Source organism: Cynoglossus semilaevis, chromosome 8 (assembly GCF_000523025.1).
Source record: "Cynoglossus semilaevis isolate Cse_v1.0 chromosome 8, Cse_v1.0, whole genome shotgun sequence".
In the NCBI taxonomy this organism is placed as follows: Eukaryota; Metazoa; Chordata; class Actinopteri; order Pleuronectiformes; family Cynoglossidae; genus Cynoglossus; species Cynoglossus semilaevis.
In genome coordinates, this window is record NC_024314.1 from 7,199,061 (window position 1) to 7,214,748 (window position 15,688).

At 38.9% G+C, this 15,688-nt stretch overlaps 2 protein-coding genes and 1 long non-coding RNA gene across 4 annotated transcripts in view; 2 read left to right on the forward strand and 1 right to left on the reverse strand.

Annotated features, from left to right (window-relative positions):
* The window catches only part of LOC103381883 (uncharacterized), a 37,647-nt gene that overhangs the window by 15,666 nt on the left and 6,293 nt on the right, over positions 1-15,688 (reverse strand). For both annotated transcript variants that reach the window (XR_003050443.1, XR_521847.3), the window contains exon 4: positions 9,904-9,960. This is a non-coding gene — a long non-coding RNA (uncharacterized LOC103381883). The remainder of the gene's footprint in view (positions 1-9,903; positions 9,961-15,688) is intronic.
* On the forward strand, positions 8,005-9,933 carry LOC103381882 (homeobox protein Hox-B3). The gene is made up of 2 exons (XM_025058014.1): positions 8,005-8,166; positions 9,317-9,933. The coding sequence occupies exons 1-2, from the start codon at positions 8,037-8,039 to the stop codon at positions 9,907-9,909; spliced, it is 723 nt and encodes a 240-aa protein (XP_024913782.1). The 5' UTR covers positions 8,005-8,036; the 3' UTR covers positions 9,910-9,933.
* Positions 11,174-14,302, forward strand: hoxb1b (homeobox B1b). Its single transcript, XM_008314492.3, has 2 exons — positions 11,174-11,779; positions 12,050-14,302. Exons 1-2 carry the CDS (start codon positions 11,212-11,214, stop codon positions 12,361-12,363), a joined length of 882 nt encoding a protein of 293 aa, XP_008312714.1. The 5' UTR covers positions 11,174-11,211; the 3' UTR covers positions 12,364-14,302.

The window sequence follows — 15,688 nt, forward strand, 5'->3', positions numbered from 1 at the left end:
TAATGAGATACTTTTATGAATTATTGATTTATGTCATTTGTAACTACAGACAGATGAAAGACGATTAATAACCTTCACGGCCACTGTTAATGACTTATTAACAGCCATCAATAAATAATTCATATTTCAAACAGCTATTGATGACTTATTAACATTTATGAGGATGAAACTGATGGGTTCCCCACCAACACCCACATGCTTGAACACCGGCAGAAAGAAACCATGTTTTCTGATCACATATGACGATCAAGTTGATTCACAAGTCAAACATTTTTAAGGGTGGAGCCACAGGGAAGTTAAAGACAAACCAACGTCAGTCTATATAGTATCTTCATCCAACACCCCACTTTCAAGGACCCCCGCATATATGCTGGCTGAATATAAATGGTGTGTATTTCTCAGCACTTTAACAAAAGCCACATTCAATAATTGCAAACATTTGCAACCAATACTCTTGTCAATTTGTCAATGGAATAATACAAAAAATGTTTTACTGAGGAAGGTTAACAACCACAAGAGAATAGTCTAAACTGTAGTCAAACAAACACACACGTACACATACACCATGTCTAAGCTTTTGTCTGGAGTTTTGCTGGTAAGATTCTGACCACAGCATTTCTTTCTAATAATCCTGTATTAGCCTAAACGTCAATGGTACGATCACATACAATATGCTATAGCTACCAGAGGTGTAGTGGTAAGTACATTACATTCTTACCAAACCTTTTTGTGTTAATGTGTGGTACGAGTACATACATGTATTGAATTAATTTTCATGTGTACCATGTGTATATATGTGTACATCTTTTCAAAACATACTGATTGTAGATGATGTATTGTTTTGTATATTTCTGCATATTTATCCAGCATACATATGTTTTTAGGACGCTGCATGACTTGTCACCTATATATACCCTGTAGATCCGAATTTGTGTACATGTAGCATTAGCCGCAAATTCGTGTCTTAGGGAGTATGTAGGTTTTGACACTTGACCTCAAAAAGGAAATAAATAATTGAATAGTCTTGAAGTTAAACGTACCAAATGTTGGTATTTTTACGTGTGGTGAAGAAAGGCTTTATTGTGTTTCAAAAATTCCAAAACAATAAAGTGAAATATATTTAAAGTTGAGTTTTCAGGTAATATTCTACACTATTTTTGATTTATCTTCACTACTTTTTATATGCAATGTTTTCTTCATATTGTCAGCCATTTCTGGTAGCCTCTAAGCCATCGTTTGGCTGACTTCTATTTTGACTACATTGTAGATACTCTTACCACAATTAGGCTATTGTTTATGTGGTTTGGCATTTTTTCTTTGAGTTTGAAGTATTTTATAAAATTTGGTATAAAGAATTTTACCCTATATTTCGACTGATATTTTGTCTCAGTCATATTACTTTTTTTTATCTATACTAGGCCAACATTGTTGGTTTTTTTAATTTATCTTGTCTTTTGGCTTTTTAGCTAAAAGCCAAAAGCCAAAAGATGAGTGATCTTCTTGTTTCGTTTTGAGTAACAAATGACTATTTTTGCTGAATGTTCTCATTTCTACCACTACTTTAAATAGGTCCAACCGTCTGCCTCGGGTGTTTCCCCCTAGTCTTTTCCTTTTTAGCTGGACATTGTCAGAGAATATGACATCTGTGAATGTTGCAGGACAGGCCCTCAATGAGGCCTTTGTTCAATACGTCATTTGTCACCTCTCCTTTTCACTGCCACTGCCTGTATAGATGAGGAGGAGTTAGTGTGCAAGGAAATGTGAGGAGCACCTCAAACTGCAAAGTGCTCCAAACACTGTGGCTGCATGGAGAAGGATGAGAAGAAAAGAAAGAGAGAGAAAGAGAAAACAGTATCTGTGCTGCAGATGTATATTTACTATGCTGACAACAGAGGAGCGAAGACAAGGTCAGTGACTACACACAGGTTTAAAATGTTTAAATGTGACACTTAGGAATTAGTTGATGTTTTGTAAAAGATGCAAGGACATCCTGACAGGCCTTAACATCTTGCTTCTTTGTTACTCTTCACTAAATGATTTTATTCAAGAACTGCACACAGGAAAAGATCGACATGCTGTTCATAAAAGGTTGATTTTACTGGTGACTAATGTTTTCTTTGTTGGTAGTTTAAAGTATTGAAGACTTGATTTTTTCCCCCTCCCCTAACTATGTCATTTATTTCACAAATACAAGTCATGGGTTAGTATTAATTTGCATGGCATCTCAGTGGGAAATGAAGTTGCTGCCATTGTTGATTCAACTGTCTGTATGTATTGATTCAGCACAATAAATCCCCTCCTCTGCAGACACGTGGTTCCTGCAGCTAATTGACAAGAGAGGTTTGTCAGCAGGTCTGTGAGCATGTGTGTGTGTCCATCACAGATCACACAAGCAGTCCTACAGTTATTGATGGGATGTGTAAAGTGCAACTTTGGGGATGATGTCCTACTCAAATGGCAACTATGGAACTGTAGTTGTCATTGGTATATTGTACAGCATATTTAGACTTTTCTGTGTCGACTTTATCAAACATTCCTAACGCAACTTACACATTTTCAAACTGTCAACTCAACACTGATGTCTCTGCTGGGTTTTTCTTTAGAAATGTAAATGTTAGTTGTGAGATTAACGGCACTAAGGATAAGGCTAATAGTACAAAGAATTTAGAACAGCTGTATAATATAATGTTTCCTTACTAACAGTAACACCAAGAAAGATAAGAGCCATTTTTAATTTTAGCTGTTATCATTGACTTCTGGTTATCTAATGATTAATTTCCTAATTGGCTAATTTTAGACTACTTTTGGTATAATTTATAACTTTTGGCTTTATAGTATTTGGTGAACTTTTGTTGTTGTTTTGCTAATATTAATTAATTATCACTTTCTTTTATTATTTTTTGGTCATCTAAATTTTTAGATGTGTTTATGGCTAACAAAGTTATGAACACATTTACTTTGAGATATTGCTGACATATGACTGAACATCTTGAGGCAACGTTTAGCTGATTTAGGAATTTATGCATACTTCAGTTGATATATACACCATTAAAACTCAAATTAATTACATTTTTAATTGCCTAATGAATCCTTTAATTTTTTTATTTCCTTTTTTTATATTTTGGTGAAACCTGCCCACAGTTGTGTACCTTTAAATAATTGTATTACTGAAGCAATTGTTTTGCTTTAAATAGGGCGGTTAAAAATTCAGTGCAACTGTATGCCATTTATTAATGACCATCGTGATCAGATTTGAGCATTGGAGCGTACACGTACACTGTTTAAACTGCAGCAGAAAGCTGTTATTACCTATTAAAATGAACGTGTTTATCCCTGTCAAGCATTAATAAACGTGATTATTTGAACGACAGTTTCCAACACATCCAGGACTGCGTGGTCGCTACTTTTCAGTGTACCTAACAAATTGACATTACCGAATCGTAATAGAGCTATAGTCGTCCCTGCAATCCATCATTGATGCAGGATTTGGACGCGGCTTAAAACACGTTTGGGATTTTGTCCAAACTTTGGCAGGTGCACGCTTCGCGGATCAAAGGTGGAGCCTTTTGCATGAATTACAGCCACTTAGTTAAATATTACCTTTCACAGCCAATCAAAGCGATCGACTAAAACGGTGAAGATGAGTGATCAAAGCAGCTCCCATCGACCCACTGCGGCATGAGAACCAAAGCCTGGCCACCAGGCCTCATTACTACAGTCTCCATCCTCCTCCCCATCTCCTGGACGCAGACTGTCTAATGGATGCTGCTGCTGCTGACCTCTGTCTGTCTGCCCTCTCACTGCTTCAAAATCACTCCATCTGATAACTCATTTCAATTAGAAATAAAGCAAAGCATTACATGGTACACGACGTAAACAACTCGGTGAGTAAAAAAACCAAAACCAAAACCGATTGCTCACATTTGCCTGCGTTATTTATCGCCATGGTCTGGCATTCGTCCAAAATGAGATGTTTGAATGTATTTCTTCCAGGCGCTGGACTCGTGCCCAGAGACACCTGGGCAGCAGGAAATAAACCGGAAGGCGTCAGGGTTATTTGTAAAACAAAGAAATAGCAACATTTTACTAGCATTAGTGCTCAGTGGAGGGAAACTATTTCTTTTGACATTACTCCTCTGCTTAAAAAAGAACATAGCTCAAAATGTTTACTCAGTTTTATTTCTATAGAACAAGAAAATTGAGGAATGGGTGTCGGCAAAATCGTTACAAAACTTTTGATTGTTTCTGAAATTCAAGGCGCATTTTAGGATTTTTCTTCGCCCATCTTAAACTGGTAAACATGCTTTGTGCACGTGATGATTCTATATCTTGAGTCTTTTATTGTTTTCAAATTTTGTCCGAACTTCCATAAGTTTTTGTGGATAACTCGAGTGTTTAAAATACACATTTGAAGAAAAAGACTTGGACTAATATGAGCTGCAAAGAGTGTAGACTCCCTTGCTTTTTACGTCGTGTCATTTCTCTCCTGCTTAGCCATGATCTAATGACAACAAATGTCCTCTTTCTCCCATCTTTATCATTTCTTTCTATTAGCACACGTGGATCCATGGGTCTGCAGGATCAGCAAAGGGGTTTCTCTTTTTCACGCACGCACACACAAACACACACACGGTGTACAGAAATGCTATGCAAAGGCGGTGGGAGCTGCAGGAACATTGTCCACTCCGCTTCGCCCCAAAGCCACTTGATCAGCACCACCACCACCACCACCACCACCAACTCCTAATGCACGTCCACGCAGCGTGACGCGGGTGTAAGAGTCGTTTCCTCCCGCAGGGATCGCGCTTATAATCTACGAAAACAAGGTGAGAGGCGTCTGTTTTTTTTCCTTGAGGATCGGGATTCATTGCGGGATAAGTGTGAATGTGGGTTGCGGGGAAGGTAAGAATGGCTGTTGTGTGGCGTGGTGTTGTGTTGTGTTGTGTTGTGTGGAGCTGTGGGTTATGTGTCTTTATGATTTACGAGGCTGACTCCTGCAGACGCGGTTCATCCAGAGTTCAGAGAGCTGCATGCCTCCAGACTTCTCTGCTCCCGAATTCATCCAAAACTACTGCTTTTTAATTTTTGATTTCATTTAGTCCAATTAGGATCGTCGTTGAAGCCATATCATTTTTACATTTGATTTTACTGCATTTTTTTCTCTCTCGATTTTTTCAATTCCGAGCAGCAACAGCAGCTGGAGCAGCAGCAGTGCACAATGGACATGTGTAGTATTTTATTTTGATGGATGAGCTTTTCAACTCACTGTGATAAAACATTTAATTTATTTTTCCCTTTGAAAATGTAACAGACAGGACAATCCATTAATGGAATAAAGGCTTCATTTGTTTACAGTCACGGGCCTAATGTGATTTCAAGAAAAGCCATCTCTGACAAAAGACTATAAATAATTTGGTCTGTTTTCTACAGTATATTAAAAGTATTTTAATTTATTTTTCGCACAACCGAAAAAAACAATTTGTCAGATTTAGCAAAACTATTTCCACCCACGACGTGGTGTTTTTGTGGACATACTGTCAAAGATTGGGTTAGGTTTCATGATAGTTCCAGTTTGAGATATCTTTCGAGTGGGAGCGGGGTGGGGGGTATTTTATTTACTAAATGTAGGTGAGGATTTTGTAAACATTGACTCATAATTTTGTCCAACCTACAGCCCATAATAAGAATCCCCTGTTTTGCCTGAATGTACAGGATGTGCATTACTTTGATTGACTTTCATTTATTTTCCAATTTGGGAATAAATAAATGAATAATGTGGAAAAACCGCGGTTGGAATCTTTTTGGTTTGACATTCAGTCATGTGATATATTTGTAGTAGCATTTGAATTTCTATGCGGAGCTCGCGGATTTTTTTTATTTCATTTTTTTCTTCTTCTTCATTGTCTTATTTTTTAAATTGTCATTCTTGTGTTAATTGAATGGATCATGTGGGAAACGTGTCATTTAAAATGATTTGAAGGCTACCCAATTACAGCCCTGGTGATTGGTATTTCTGTTGCATGGATCCACAAGGTGTGTAAAAATAATTTTCCACATCGTATGAATATAAAAGCAAAATATTTGTAATCGAAGACACACGAGAAAGCGATAAAAAGCGGGCAATAAATTTGTTTTTATAGTTCTTTTTCCTGGGACCCTCTTGTTTTTTCGTTGCCTCTCCGCTCAGAAGAGGCTCGCTATTCATGTCAACGTTACTATTGAGTTGATAAGATGGATTATGTGGTCTCCACCCTGATTCTGTCTCCGTCTTTTCTCCTGCACCCTCTCGCAGGCCATACAGCAGCCCAGCCCAGGGCTCTCTGGAAAGCTGCCATGTGACATTTGGCTGCCAGCGCACAGCCGTCAGAAGGTCAAAAGGAAAAGAGTGTGGGGGTCGGAAACCCGTCCCCCCTCCTCCCCCTATCACTGCACATTTCGTGGAAATGCAGAAAAGTACGCACAGCGTCCAGCTCCATCATCAACAACACCTAACCGACTCCCTGCGCGACATCAGCGGCTATGTTTGTCAGAAAATGACGCAGGTGGAGACGACAGTCAGGAGGTCTAAGCAGCAGAACCCTAACCCCAGCATGGGCAGGAAGATTTTTCCCTGGATGAAGGAATCCAGACAGTCCAATCAGAAACACGGCAGGAGGAGCTCAGGTCTGTATACATGACAGACAGTGTTTTCATAATGACGCCTGGTTCATTTATGGCCTATTTTAATTAGTCATTATAAACTGCTCTTCTAACATTTACATTTATTCCGTTTATATCTTTCTGCAAAGGCCGTAGTACCATTCTAAAAAATTCAAATTCAGTTTTTACAGTAATCCCCGATACAAAAGATACTGAACAGATACAGTTTACCAAATATAAACATGGATTTGATATTTTGCGCTATGGATGTTTTGGCTTTTTTTTTGTTGAAATTTTGTTTTCCCAAGTTTTTTGTTAACAATATTTCTATTCAATATCAATTTGTTTCTGGGCAAACCCTCAGTATCACTTGTCTAGTCTAAGCTTTTCTGTCTTACTGTAGCTACAAGTCAGACCATTAGGTACTTGAACTTTAGGGCTGATCTATTCCAGCTCAGACTAACTCATTAGCTGGTAAGTTTTTTCTTTTGGTGTTTTTGTAGATTTTATATGGCCGATATTTTACAACTTCAAAATGTTATTGATGAATCAATTGGTTTTATTTGTTTGTTATATATAAATAAACAGACGTTGGCTTAGTTTTAGCTTTTGTGGATTAGTTCCACTTTTAATCTACCTTTTTAATGAAATGTATGCTAAATTTGTTAGACGTCTTTGCTGTCATTATAAGCTAACTTTTAGTCAGGTTTTGAAAACAACTTCTATATTTGTTTTTGTTATTTTGGGTACATTTTAGTTTTATTATTTGTCTAATACCTTGAGTTTTTACCTTTCGTATTTTGTAGTCATCTTTTAGTAAGTCTGGCTTTTTTTAATTTTGAAGGATCCGTATTAATAAGTAACTTCATGCATTTAAATTTAATTTAATTTTAGATTTACATTTTTGTTCTGTTAATAGTTTTACAATTAATATATAACCCCTCTGCATTCACTGTATCTTTGGATTGTTATTATAATACATTTCTTACAGATACAAATATTATATATTATATATTACAAACAGTTGACAAGACAAATAAACCATGAAGAAAATAATAAAAAATAAACTCGGCCCACGCAGTGAAACTATGAGAATAATTAAAATGATATTGTTTCAGTCTCTTCGTTGGTGAAGTGTTTCCACCCACTGACCACTGCCTGTCCAACCGTTCAGTTTCCACAGACTGCACCGTCAACGAGAAGCGTCCAGGCGCGTCCCCGGTCTCCAAGCGGACGCGCACCGCGTACACGAGCGCGCAACTTGTGGAGCTGGAGAAGGAGTTCCACTTTAGCCGCTACCTGTGCAAGCCAAGGAGGGTGGAGATGGCCAGTCTCCTCAATCTCCAGGAGAGGCAGCCGACTCCCTGCGCGACATCAGCGGCTATGTTTGTCAGAAAATGACGCAGGTGGAGACGACAGTCAGGAGGTCTAAGCAGCAGAACCCTAACCCCAGCATGGGCAGGAAGATTTTTCCCTGGATGAAGGAATCCAGACAGTCCAATCAGAAACACGGCAGGAGGAGCTCAGGTCTGTATACATGACAGACAGTGTTTTCATAATGACGCCTGGTTCATTTATGGCCTATTTTAATTAGTCATTATAAACTGCTCTTCTAACATTTACATTTATTCCGTTTATATCTTTCTGCAAAGGCCGTAGTACCATTCTAAAAAATTCAAATTCAGTTTTTACAGTAATCCCCGATACAAAAGATACTGAACAGATACAGTTTACCAAATATAAACATGGATTTGATATTTTGCGCTATGGATGTTTTGGCTTTTTTTTTGTTGAAATTTTGTTTTCCCAAGTTTTTTGTTAACAATATTTCTATTCAATATCAATTTGTTTCTGGGCAAACCCTCAGTATCACTTGTCTAGTCTAAGCTTTTCTGTCTTACTGTAGCTACAAGTCAGACCATTAGGTACTTGAACTTTAGGGCTGATCTATTCCAGCTCAGACTAACTCATTAGCTGGTAAGTTTTTTCTTTTGGTGTTTTTGTAGATTTTATATGGCCGATATTTTACAACTTCAAAATGTTATTGATGAATCAATTGGTTTTATTTGTTTGTTATATATAAATAAACAGACGTTGGCTTAGTTTTAGCTTTTGTGGATTAGTTCCACTTTTAATCTACCTTTTTAATGAAATGTATGCTAAATTTGTTAGACGTCTTTGCTGTCATTATAAGCTAACTTTTAGTCAGGTTTTGAAAACAACTTCTATATTTGTTTTTGTTATTTTGGGTACATTTTAGTTTTATTATTTGTCTAATACCTTGAGTTTTTACCTTTCGTATTTTGTAGTCATCTTTTAGTAAGTCTGGCTTTTTTTAATTTTGAAGGATCCGTATTAATAAGTAACTTCATGCATTTAAATTTAATTTAATTTTAGATTTACATTTTTGTTCTGTTAATAGTTTTACAATTAATATATAACCCCTCTGCATTCACTGTATCTTTGGATTGTTATTATAATACATTTCTTACAGATACAAATATTATATATTATATATTACAAACAGTTGACAAGACAAATAAACCATGAAGAAAATAATAAAAAATAAACTCGGCCCACGCAGTGAAACTATGAGAATAATTAAAATGATATTGTTTCAGTCTCTTCGTTGGTGAAGTGTTTCCACCCACTGACCACTGCCTGTCCAACCGTTCAGTTTCCACAGACTGCACCGTCAACGAGAAGCGTCCAGGCGCGTCCCCGGTCTCCAAGCGGACGCGCACCGCGTACACGAGCGCGCAACTTGTGGAGCTGGAGAAGGAGTTCCACTTTAGCCGCTACCTGTGCAAGCCAAGGAGGGTGGAGATGGCCAGTCTCCTCAATCTCCAGGAGAGGCAGATAAAGATCTGGTTCCAGAACCGCAGGATGAAACAGAAGAAGGACGAGAGGGAGCAAGGCCTCGGCACCAACTACACCACCACCTCCTCTTCTTCTCCCACCCCATCTTCCCCCTCCGCCCCAGGCAGCCCCACTCTGTCCAGCCTTGGTTACGTCCATCTAGGGGCGGACTACCAACAGACCTCTCCTCCGCTGGAGTCCCAGCAGCAGCAGCAGCTGTCATTTCCGGCCGAATACACCAAATACTACGCTCCAAACTTTACACACGGCCCGCAGTTCGACGTGCAATACAACACGCATCCCAGCGCACACACGGCGAATCAGCATGTGAATGTGAGCGGCTCATATTTCTCACAGAGCTGTTCACCTCAAGACAGAATCATGCAAGCTCCAAAACTGACTCACCTGTAGCAGACAACGTCCAATGAAACCCTGGGCCAACATGATCATCGTCATTTGATCCTATGGAAAGCACAGAAAATGTAATGTTTATTTATTGCAACGAGAGTTTGAATATTAGCTTTCAATATTATTATTTATTTGTATGTAAATATATCCACTCCAGAGAATTTTAAGCCCAAGTAATTTTATACAGCTGTCCCGATGTTAAAAGATATCCAATCTCGTGCACCCTAAATTAAACTTCATCTGTTGTAAACTGAACGACAACAATCCTCAAGAGTAAATATTCATCCATTCGCTCAAAATGTTGGATAAAATTCGTGATTTTGTTTTTGGTGGCTAACTCTTAATTAGCACTTAAAGTCTGCGCACTTTCACATTAACTGCTGCTTAATTACAGTCTCCTAACGCCAGGCTGTAGACGTGATAGGGTTTGAAAGAAGAAATCACATTATAGTGAGTGTCTTTAACTCTCAAGTGTAAGAGCGATAGAAGGCAGGGAAAAAAGAGGACTGTGTGGTTTTTAAACGCGTCTTTGTTCTTTTATGGGCAAAGTGGGCCACACAAGGTGTCAATCCTTAAAAGAGCGCATGATGGATCACTGAATTCACTCCGCTGCTTTTCCCTTTTTTTCCCCCCCTCTTCTTACAACACTGAGTTGTTCAGAACAGTCTGTCTGCAGGAGTCAAGCTGCATGAAGTATTTTTGGTTAACAAGCCAATGCACTTAGATCAAATGTATATTTAGATTAAACAAAAAGGGAGCTGTGGTCGATATCTTGGTGCACAAAAGGAGAAATTAATAAACCCACAAGAACAGCGCAGGCCATTAATAAGAGGTTAACACAAAAAAGAATGGTTTTAATGTAGGGAATGGATTATTGTAAAGACAATATTGACGCGTTGTGTTATAAGAAAGCCTCTTTTATTAACTAATCACCGTTATACGTATTTGTTTGTTTACCCATGACATACATTTGACACTCTGGGCTCCCCTCCAACACAGCGGCCTGAAAATTTGTCCCGATGTTTGTGTTCTTATCAGATGGATGAGCGAGTTTGATTGAAGCATTTGTCATGTAAATGTGAGCCTCTTGATGGACGAGGCCGAAGACTTGACAGAGTGCTGTAGGTCCTCTGCCATTGGCGTTTGGCAGGTCACATGGTGTGTCAGGAAGGTGATATGAGGGTGGAAGGCAGTTTTACAGCTTTGACATACTACCTCGAAGGTTAGGGCAAAAGGGAGTTGCGATTAATGACCGCTCAGAGTCTTGATCACCTCTGAACAAACACACAAGGCCGAGGCTCCAGGATGAACTCCTACTTAGATTACCCGGTCTGCAACCGGGGCGCAAACTTTTTCAGTGCCAAAGCTGGATACCACAATATAAACCACGGATACGTGTCGTCCAACTCGTGCGCAACAAGTGATAGTTACGCACCAGACGCCCGTTTTGTTGCCGCAACTTCCGCGCCCCACCAGACACCGAGCCTCCCTCTGCACCACCAGACACACGTCAACCTGGACCTGCAGTTCTCAACATCAGGGAACTCCATGTACGGGCCACCTCTGGACTACAGCCATCACCACCACCACCAGTACGGCTTTGCAACCGAACAGGACAGGAACTTCATCCATCCCCAGGTTTCTCCACTTGGAGCAAATATAGGGCCATACAACGGAGACAGTTGTGGACCCGGGATTGCAACCGGCAGCCCGTACCTGCATTTTGGAGACGGTGACCAGAGGCAACAAGACTATGCAGAGAGTGTTTACACAAGGTTACCATCCCAAAGTAAAGAGAAGGATCTGGAGACTGTAGAGGAGACGTCTAAAACTTTCGACTGGATGAAAGTGAAGAGAAATCCACCAAAAACAGGTTTGTTTACATGACACAAATTTGAAAATCTCAGTTGTAAATTAGCCATTAAACGGGATCCTTAAAATTGCTGTGCGTAAAACGTGCGTAACGTGTTTTAAATTAACAAGTTAAAATAACCTGCAAATATTGTTTGTTTGTTTTTTAAATCACATTATTATTCATTCCGACATGTCCAAATGTCACCCAATCATTACGCATTAGATCCATAACTCCATCTTTTTACTCATTACATTCTCATCCATCCATCCATCCACCCTGTCTCCACAGCCGTTCTGTCCGAGTTTGGCGTTCCTGGTCAACACAACGTGATCCGCACCAACTTCACCACCAAGCAGCTGACAGAGCTGGAGAAGGAGTTCCACTTCAACAAGTACCTGACCCGGGCTCGGCGGGTGGAGGTCGCGGCCAGCCTGGAGCTGAACGAAACGCAGGTGAAAATCTGGTTCCAGAATCGCAGGATGAAGCAGAAGAAACGCGAGAAACTCGGCTGCGCTCTGCTGAGCTCAACGACCACAACTGTGGAGAAACTCTGCGGCCCGGACACCTCTCCAAAGACAAAGGGCAAAGACTCAGAATCCTAAAATGACTTTTCAAAGAATAAATATATATAATCTGACTGTGAAGCCTGGGAATTTACTAAAATCTCCACCAGTCATCAATCCAGAGAACAAAACTGAAAAATTGACTTTTGTGTGTAAATATACTTCGTGTCTACGGAAGTGCTTAAAGGGCACAATCTGACAAAAAAGAAAAGCTGAAAATATTGTTTTAAATGTCTTCATGTTCCCTTTTTTAAATTTTCTATGATCATGCTGTGTATTGTGTTGAAACACCAAATTTTCAGTGTCACTGTTTGCACTATTTATTTACAGGGTATTTTCTTTTTTTCAAAATTGTTGATATGATTAAATTTAATAAAGTTTATAAAACAAAGAAGAATATTTGAGTGATGAATGGAAACAGTGAGACAGAGTTTATTCCTAAATACATTTTACATTATTATCTAATCTGGAAGATTTAAAAAAAAGGTTTTTCTCTATATTTTCTTCCATACATAGTCTCAGCACAGCATCCTTGCATAATGTGACATGAGGAATCTTTCACAACACACGGGGTGGTTCCAAATGACCTCTTCACCTCCAAATACCTCCAGGGGCTCTAAACATGACAACAAACTCCAGGGATCCGGTCAAACCCATGGTTTGCAACCCAAATTCTGCTCAGACACAGCTGACAGAGGTCACCACACTAAAATCAATATTTATTTTATACAATTTAAATCAGTGCGCTTTTTTCTCACACATTTTTTTTCCATTTAAAGAAATGCAGAGGTTGAACTAGTAAATTTAACCTCTCCGTGCTTAAATAGGTTACGCCTTTGGCCAAACGTTTGTCGGACCTGACCACCTGGGTTCATCTATTGCTAGAAGGGCAGAAGTTTCAATATTTGCACTGGGTGTTGAGTTTGCACACACACAAGTTTCTGCCCCAGCAGCACTGGCCTGTTGGTGTCCTTTTTCCTAAAGCTAAGGTTCACACAGAGTTCAGGCACAAATGAATGCAGAGTCAATCTGTCAAGACACCAGAGTGGCTCGCAGAAGTCGACTCCAGGCCTCTCTCACTTCAGCTCTTTGCAGGTAGAGCTTTTTTTCTATTTAGTCTAATAAGGTTATGGCCCATTAAGACAATGTGGAAGCCGGTGAGAACTTTTTTGAAAACAGTTTCAAGCGTCTAAAAACACCTTTCTAGGAAATGGAAATAAGCAATCATTTGAAATATATCTGCATGAGTATGCAGGTCCCTCACAACTGTATTAAAAATTGATGCACGGCCGCGAATAGAAGTTACAGTTGAAATACCATACGACCCATTACTGTAAATTAGAAAAGGGCTAAGAGGTCTGTTGTCACACATTTCTTTACACGGCGAAAAAGCTTCCACCTCCGATGAGTCACAAGGCCAAGAACAGGGGCAAGAGTCGATATGGTGAATAGTGACAGATTTGACAACAAAAAGAGAGAGATGGTGCAGAAAACAAGTGTGGGACTTCACTCCAGAGGTGTGATCCCTGCCATCTCTGTCGGCAATACCTCAGCACTCCCTGCGGGCTCTCCATCTGGAGGTGTCAGAGACTGCGGTGCAGCCAACGCCACAGAGACAGATGTTCATCTGGGGGAGAGGAGGAGGGTATTTTTCACCTTTGGATCAGCTCAGCCATCTTTTCCTTCTGCTAGAAAATGTAGGGCAAGAAGAGGAGGAGCAGCAAAATTGTGAACCAACGAGGTAAAACAGCAAAGATCCGACACAAAAATGAACAGAGCCTCTGCAGTGCCAACATCCCGACTGCAGAAGTATGACAACTATTAATAGATTCCACTGCCAAACTCTTTGTCCTCACATATCTTGCACATCTTTAGCCAGCCTGCTGCCCCCCCCACTCCCCGCTCGAGGTCAACCCAATGCTGTTTGTACCCCATGCTGTTTGCAGTTGTTGCAGGCTCTTTTACAAGTCTATTGCAAGGCTCACTTCCATGGTTTTCTACCAGTTCCTCTGTCGCATGTCACTCTGCAGGGACCCAGGGCTTCAAAGGAAAACTAGATAGAGTATTCATAAGGCCATGGGGGGTTGGTCATCACAGAGACACCACAGAAGAGACATTTCAGAAGCTGATAACCGACACAGCTGCAGTCTTTTTTTTTAATAACCAACATCAAAACTAAATCTATCTCACATACAATATGCATTGATGGTCAGAGAATACCGCAGCACCTGCATTGTTGCTGGGTAACATTTTTGGAGAGCAAAACAAATATTTTTTATTAATAAAGATTCTATAAGACAACACAAAAGTCAGAATAAGGTCATGAGACTCTTCTCGTCCTTCTTGTAATGTCAATCATCGACCTTCATTAGGCCTGAGAGCGGCACCTAGTCTATAAAGGCTGAGTAAAGAAATACTGTACTGCAGGAAACAAGAACCTGGAAAAGGACAATGCTTCATTAAGGCTGCATCAATAAGTCAACTAATAAACTGGTTAGCAACCAGATCATTAACAGGCGACAGTTCTGATTTTACACAAAATTGAAAGGGAACAAATGTTTTTTTTTAATTACATGAAATGGTTAACACTTAAGTATATAATAAGACAACAAAAATGAAAGAATTATTAAATGTTATTTATATACGTTTTCGCATATCAATGTTAATCTGTATATAAAGCATTTCAATCAAATATCCGATTATACTTTTGGTTGAATTTAGGTCCATGTTGCTCTTGTTCTTTTTTTCCGAGTTTATGCAAAAGCCTTTGAATATTGAATTGACTTTTTTTCCGAGTTTATGCAAAAGCCTCAGAACATAGGCTTTGACTATTGAATTTAGTAATAAATAGTTTTAGGCTTTTTATAGTGAAATATAAAATTACATTTAAAAAAATTCAGTTGGTTAGGTTGGTTTTAAAAAGTTCTAGTTTTTACACAAATGGGCCAATACACATATTGTTAGTTGTAAGTGTCCAAAAAAGAAATTGTATATTCTAATATGCATATACTGTTTTGAGGTTCTTTTCTTTAAACATTCCTGATGAAAAAAAAAATCAATGAAGTGTTCCAGTCATTAAAGAATGAGGATGTCTGCAGTCACTCAAATCCATTGAATAATTTAATTAAAGAGTGCTTCAAAACAGAAAATATAAATGTAAAGTCAAAGTCAAATATAGATTAGCATTATCATATTATAATTATGCAGAACATATAGATTTTAATTTTTTTTTAAATATTTTTTGCTCCTCCTGTGTTTTGCTTGCAACTAGTTTGTGGATAAAAATAAAAATCTTTTCATTCTCTTGCATTTTATGGACAAGTTGACTAAATGATCAACACAAAAAAATAAATAAAAACAAGTC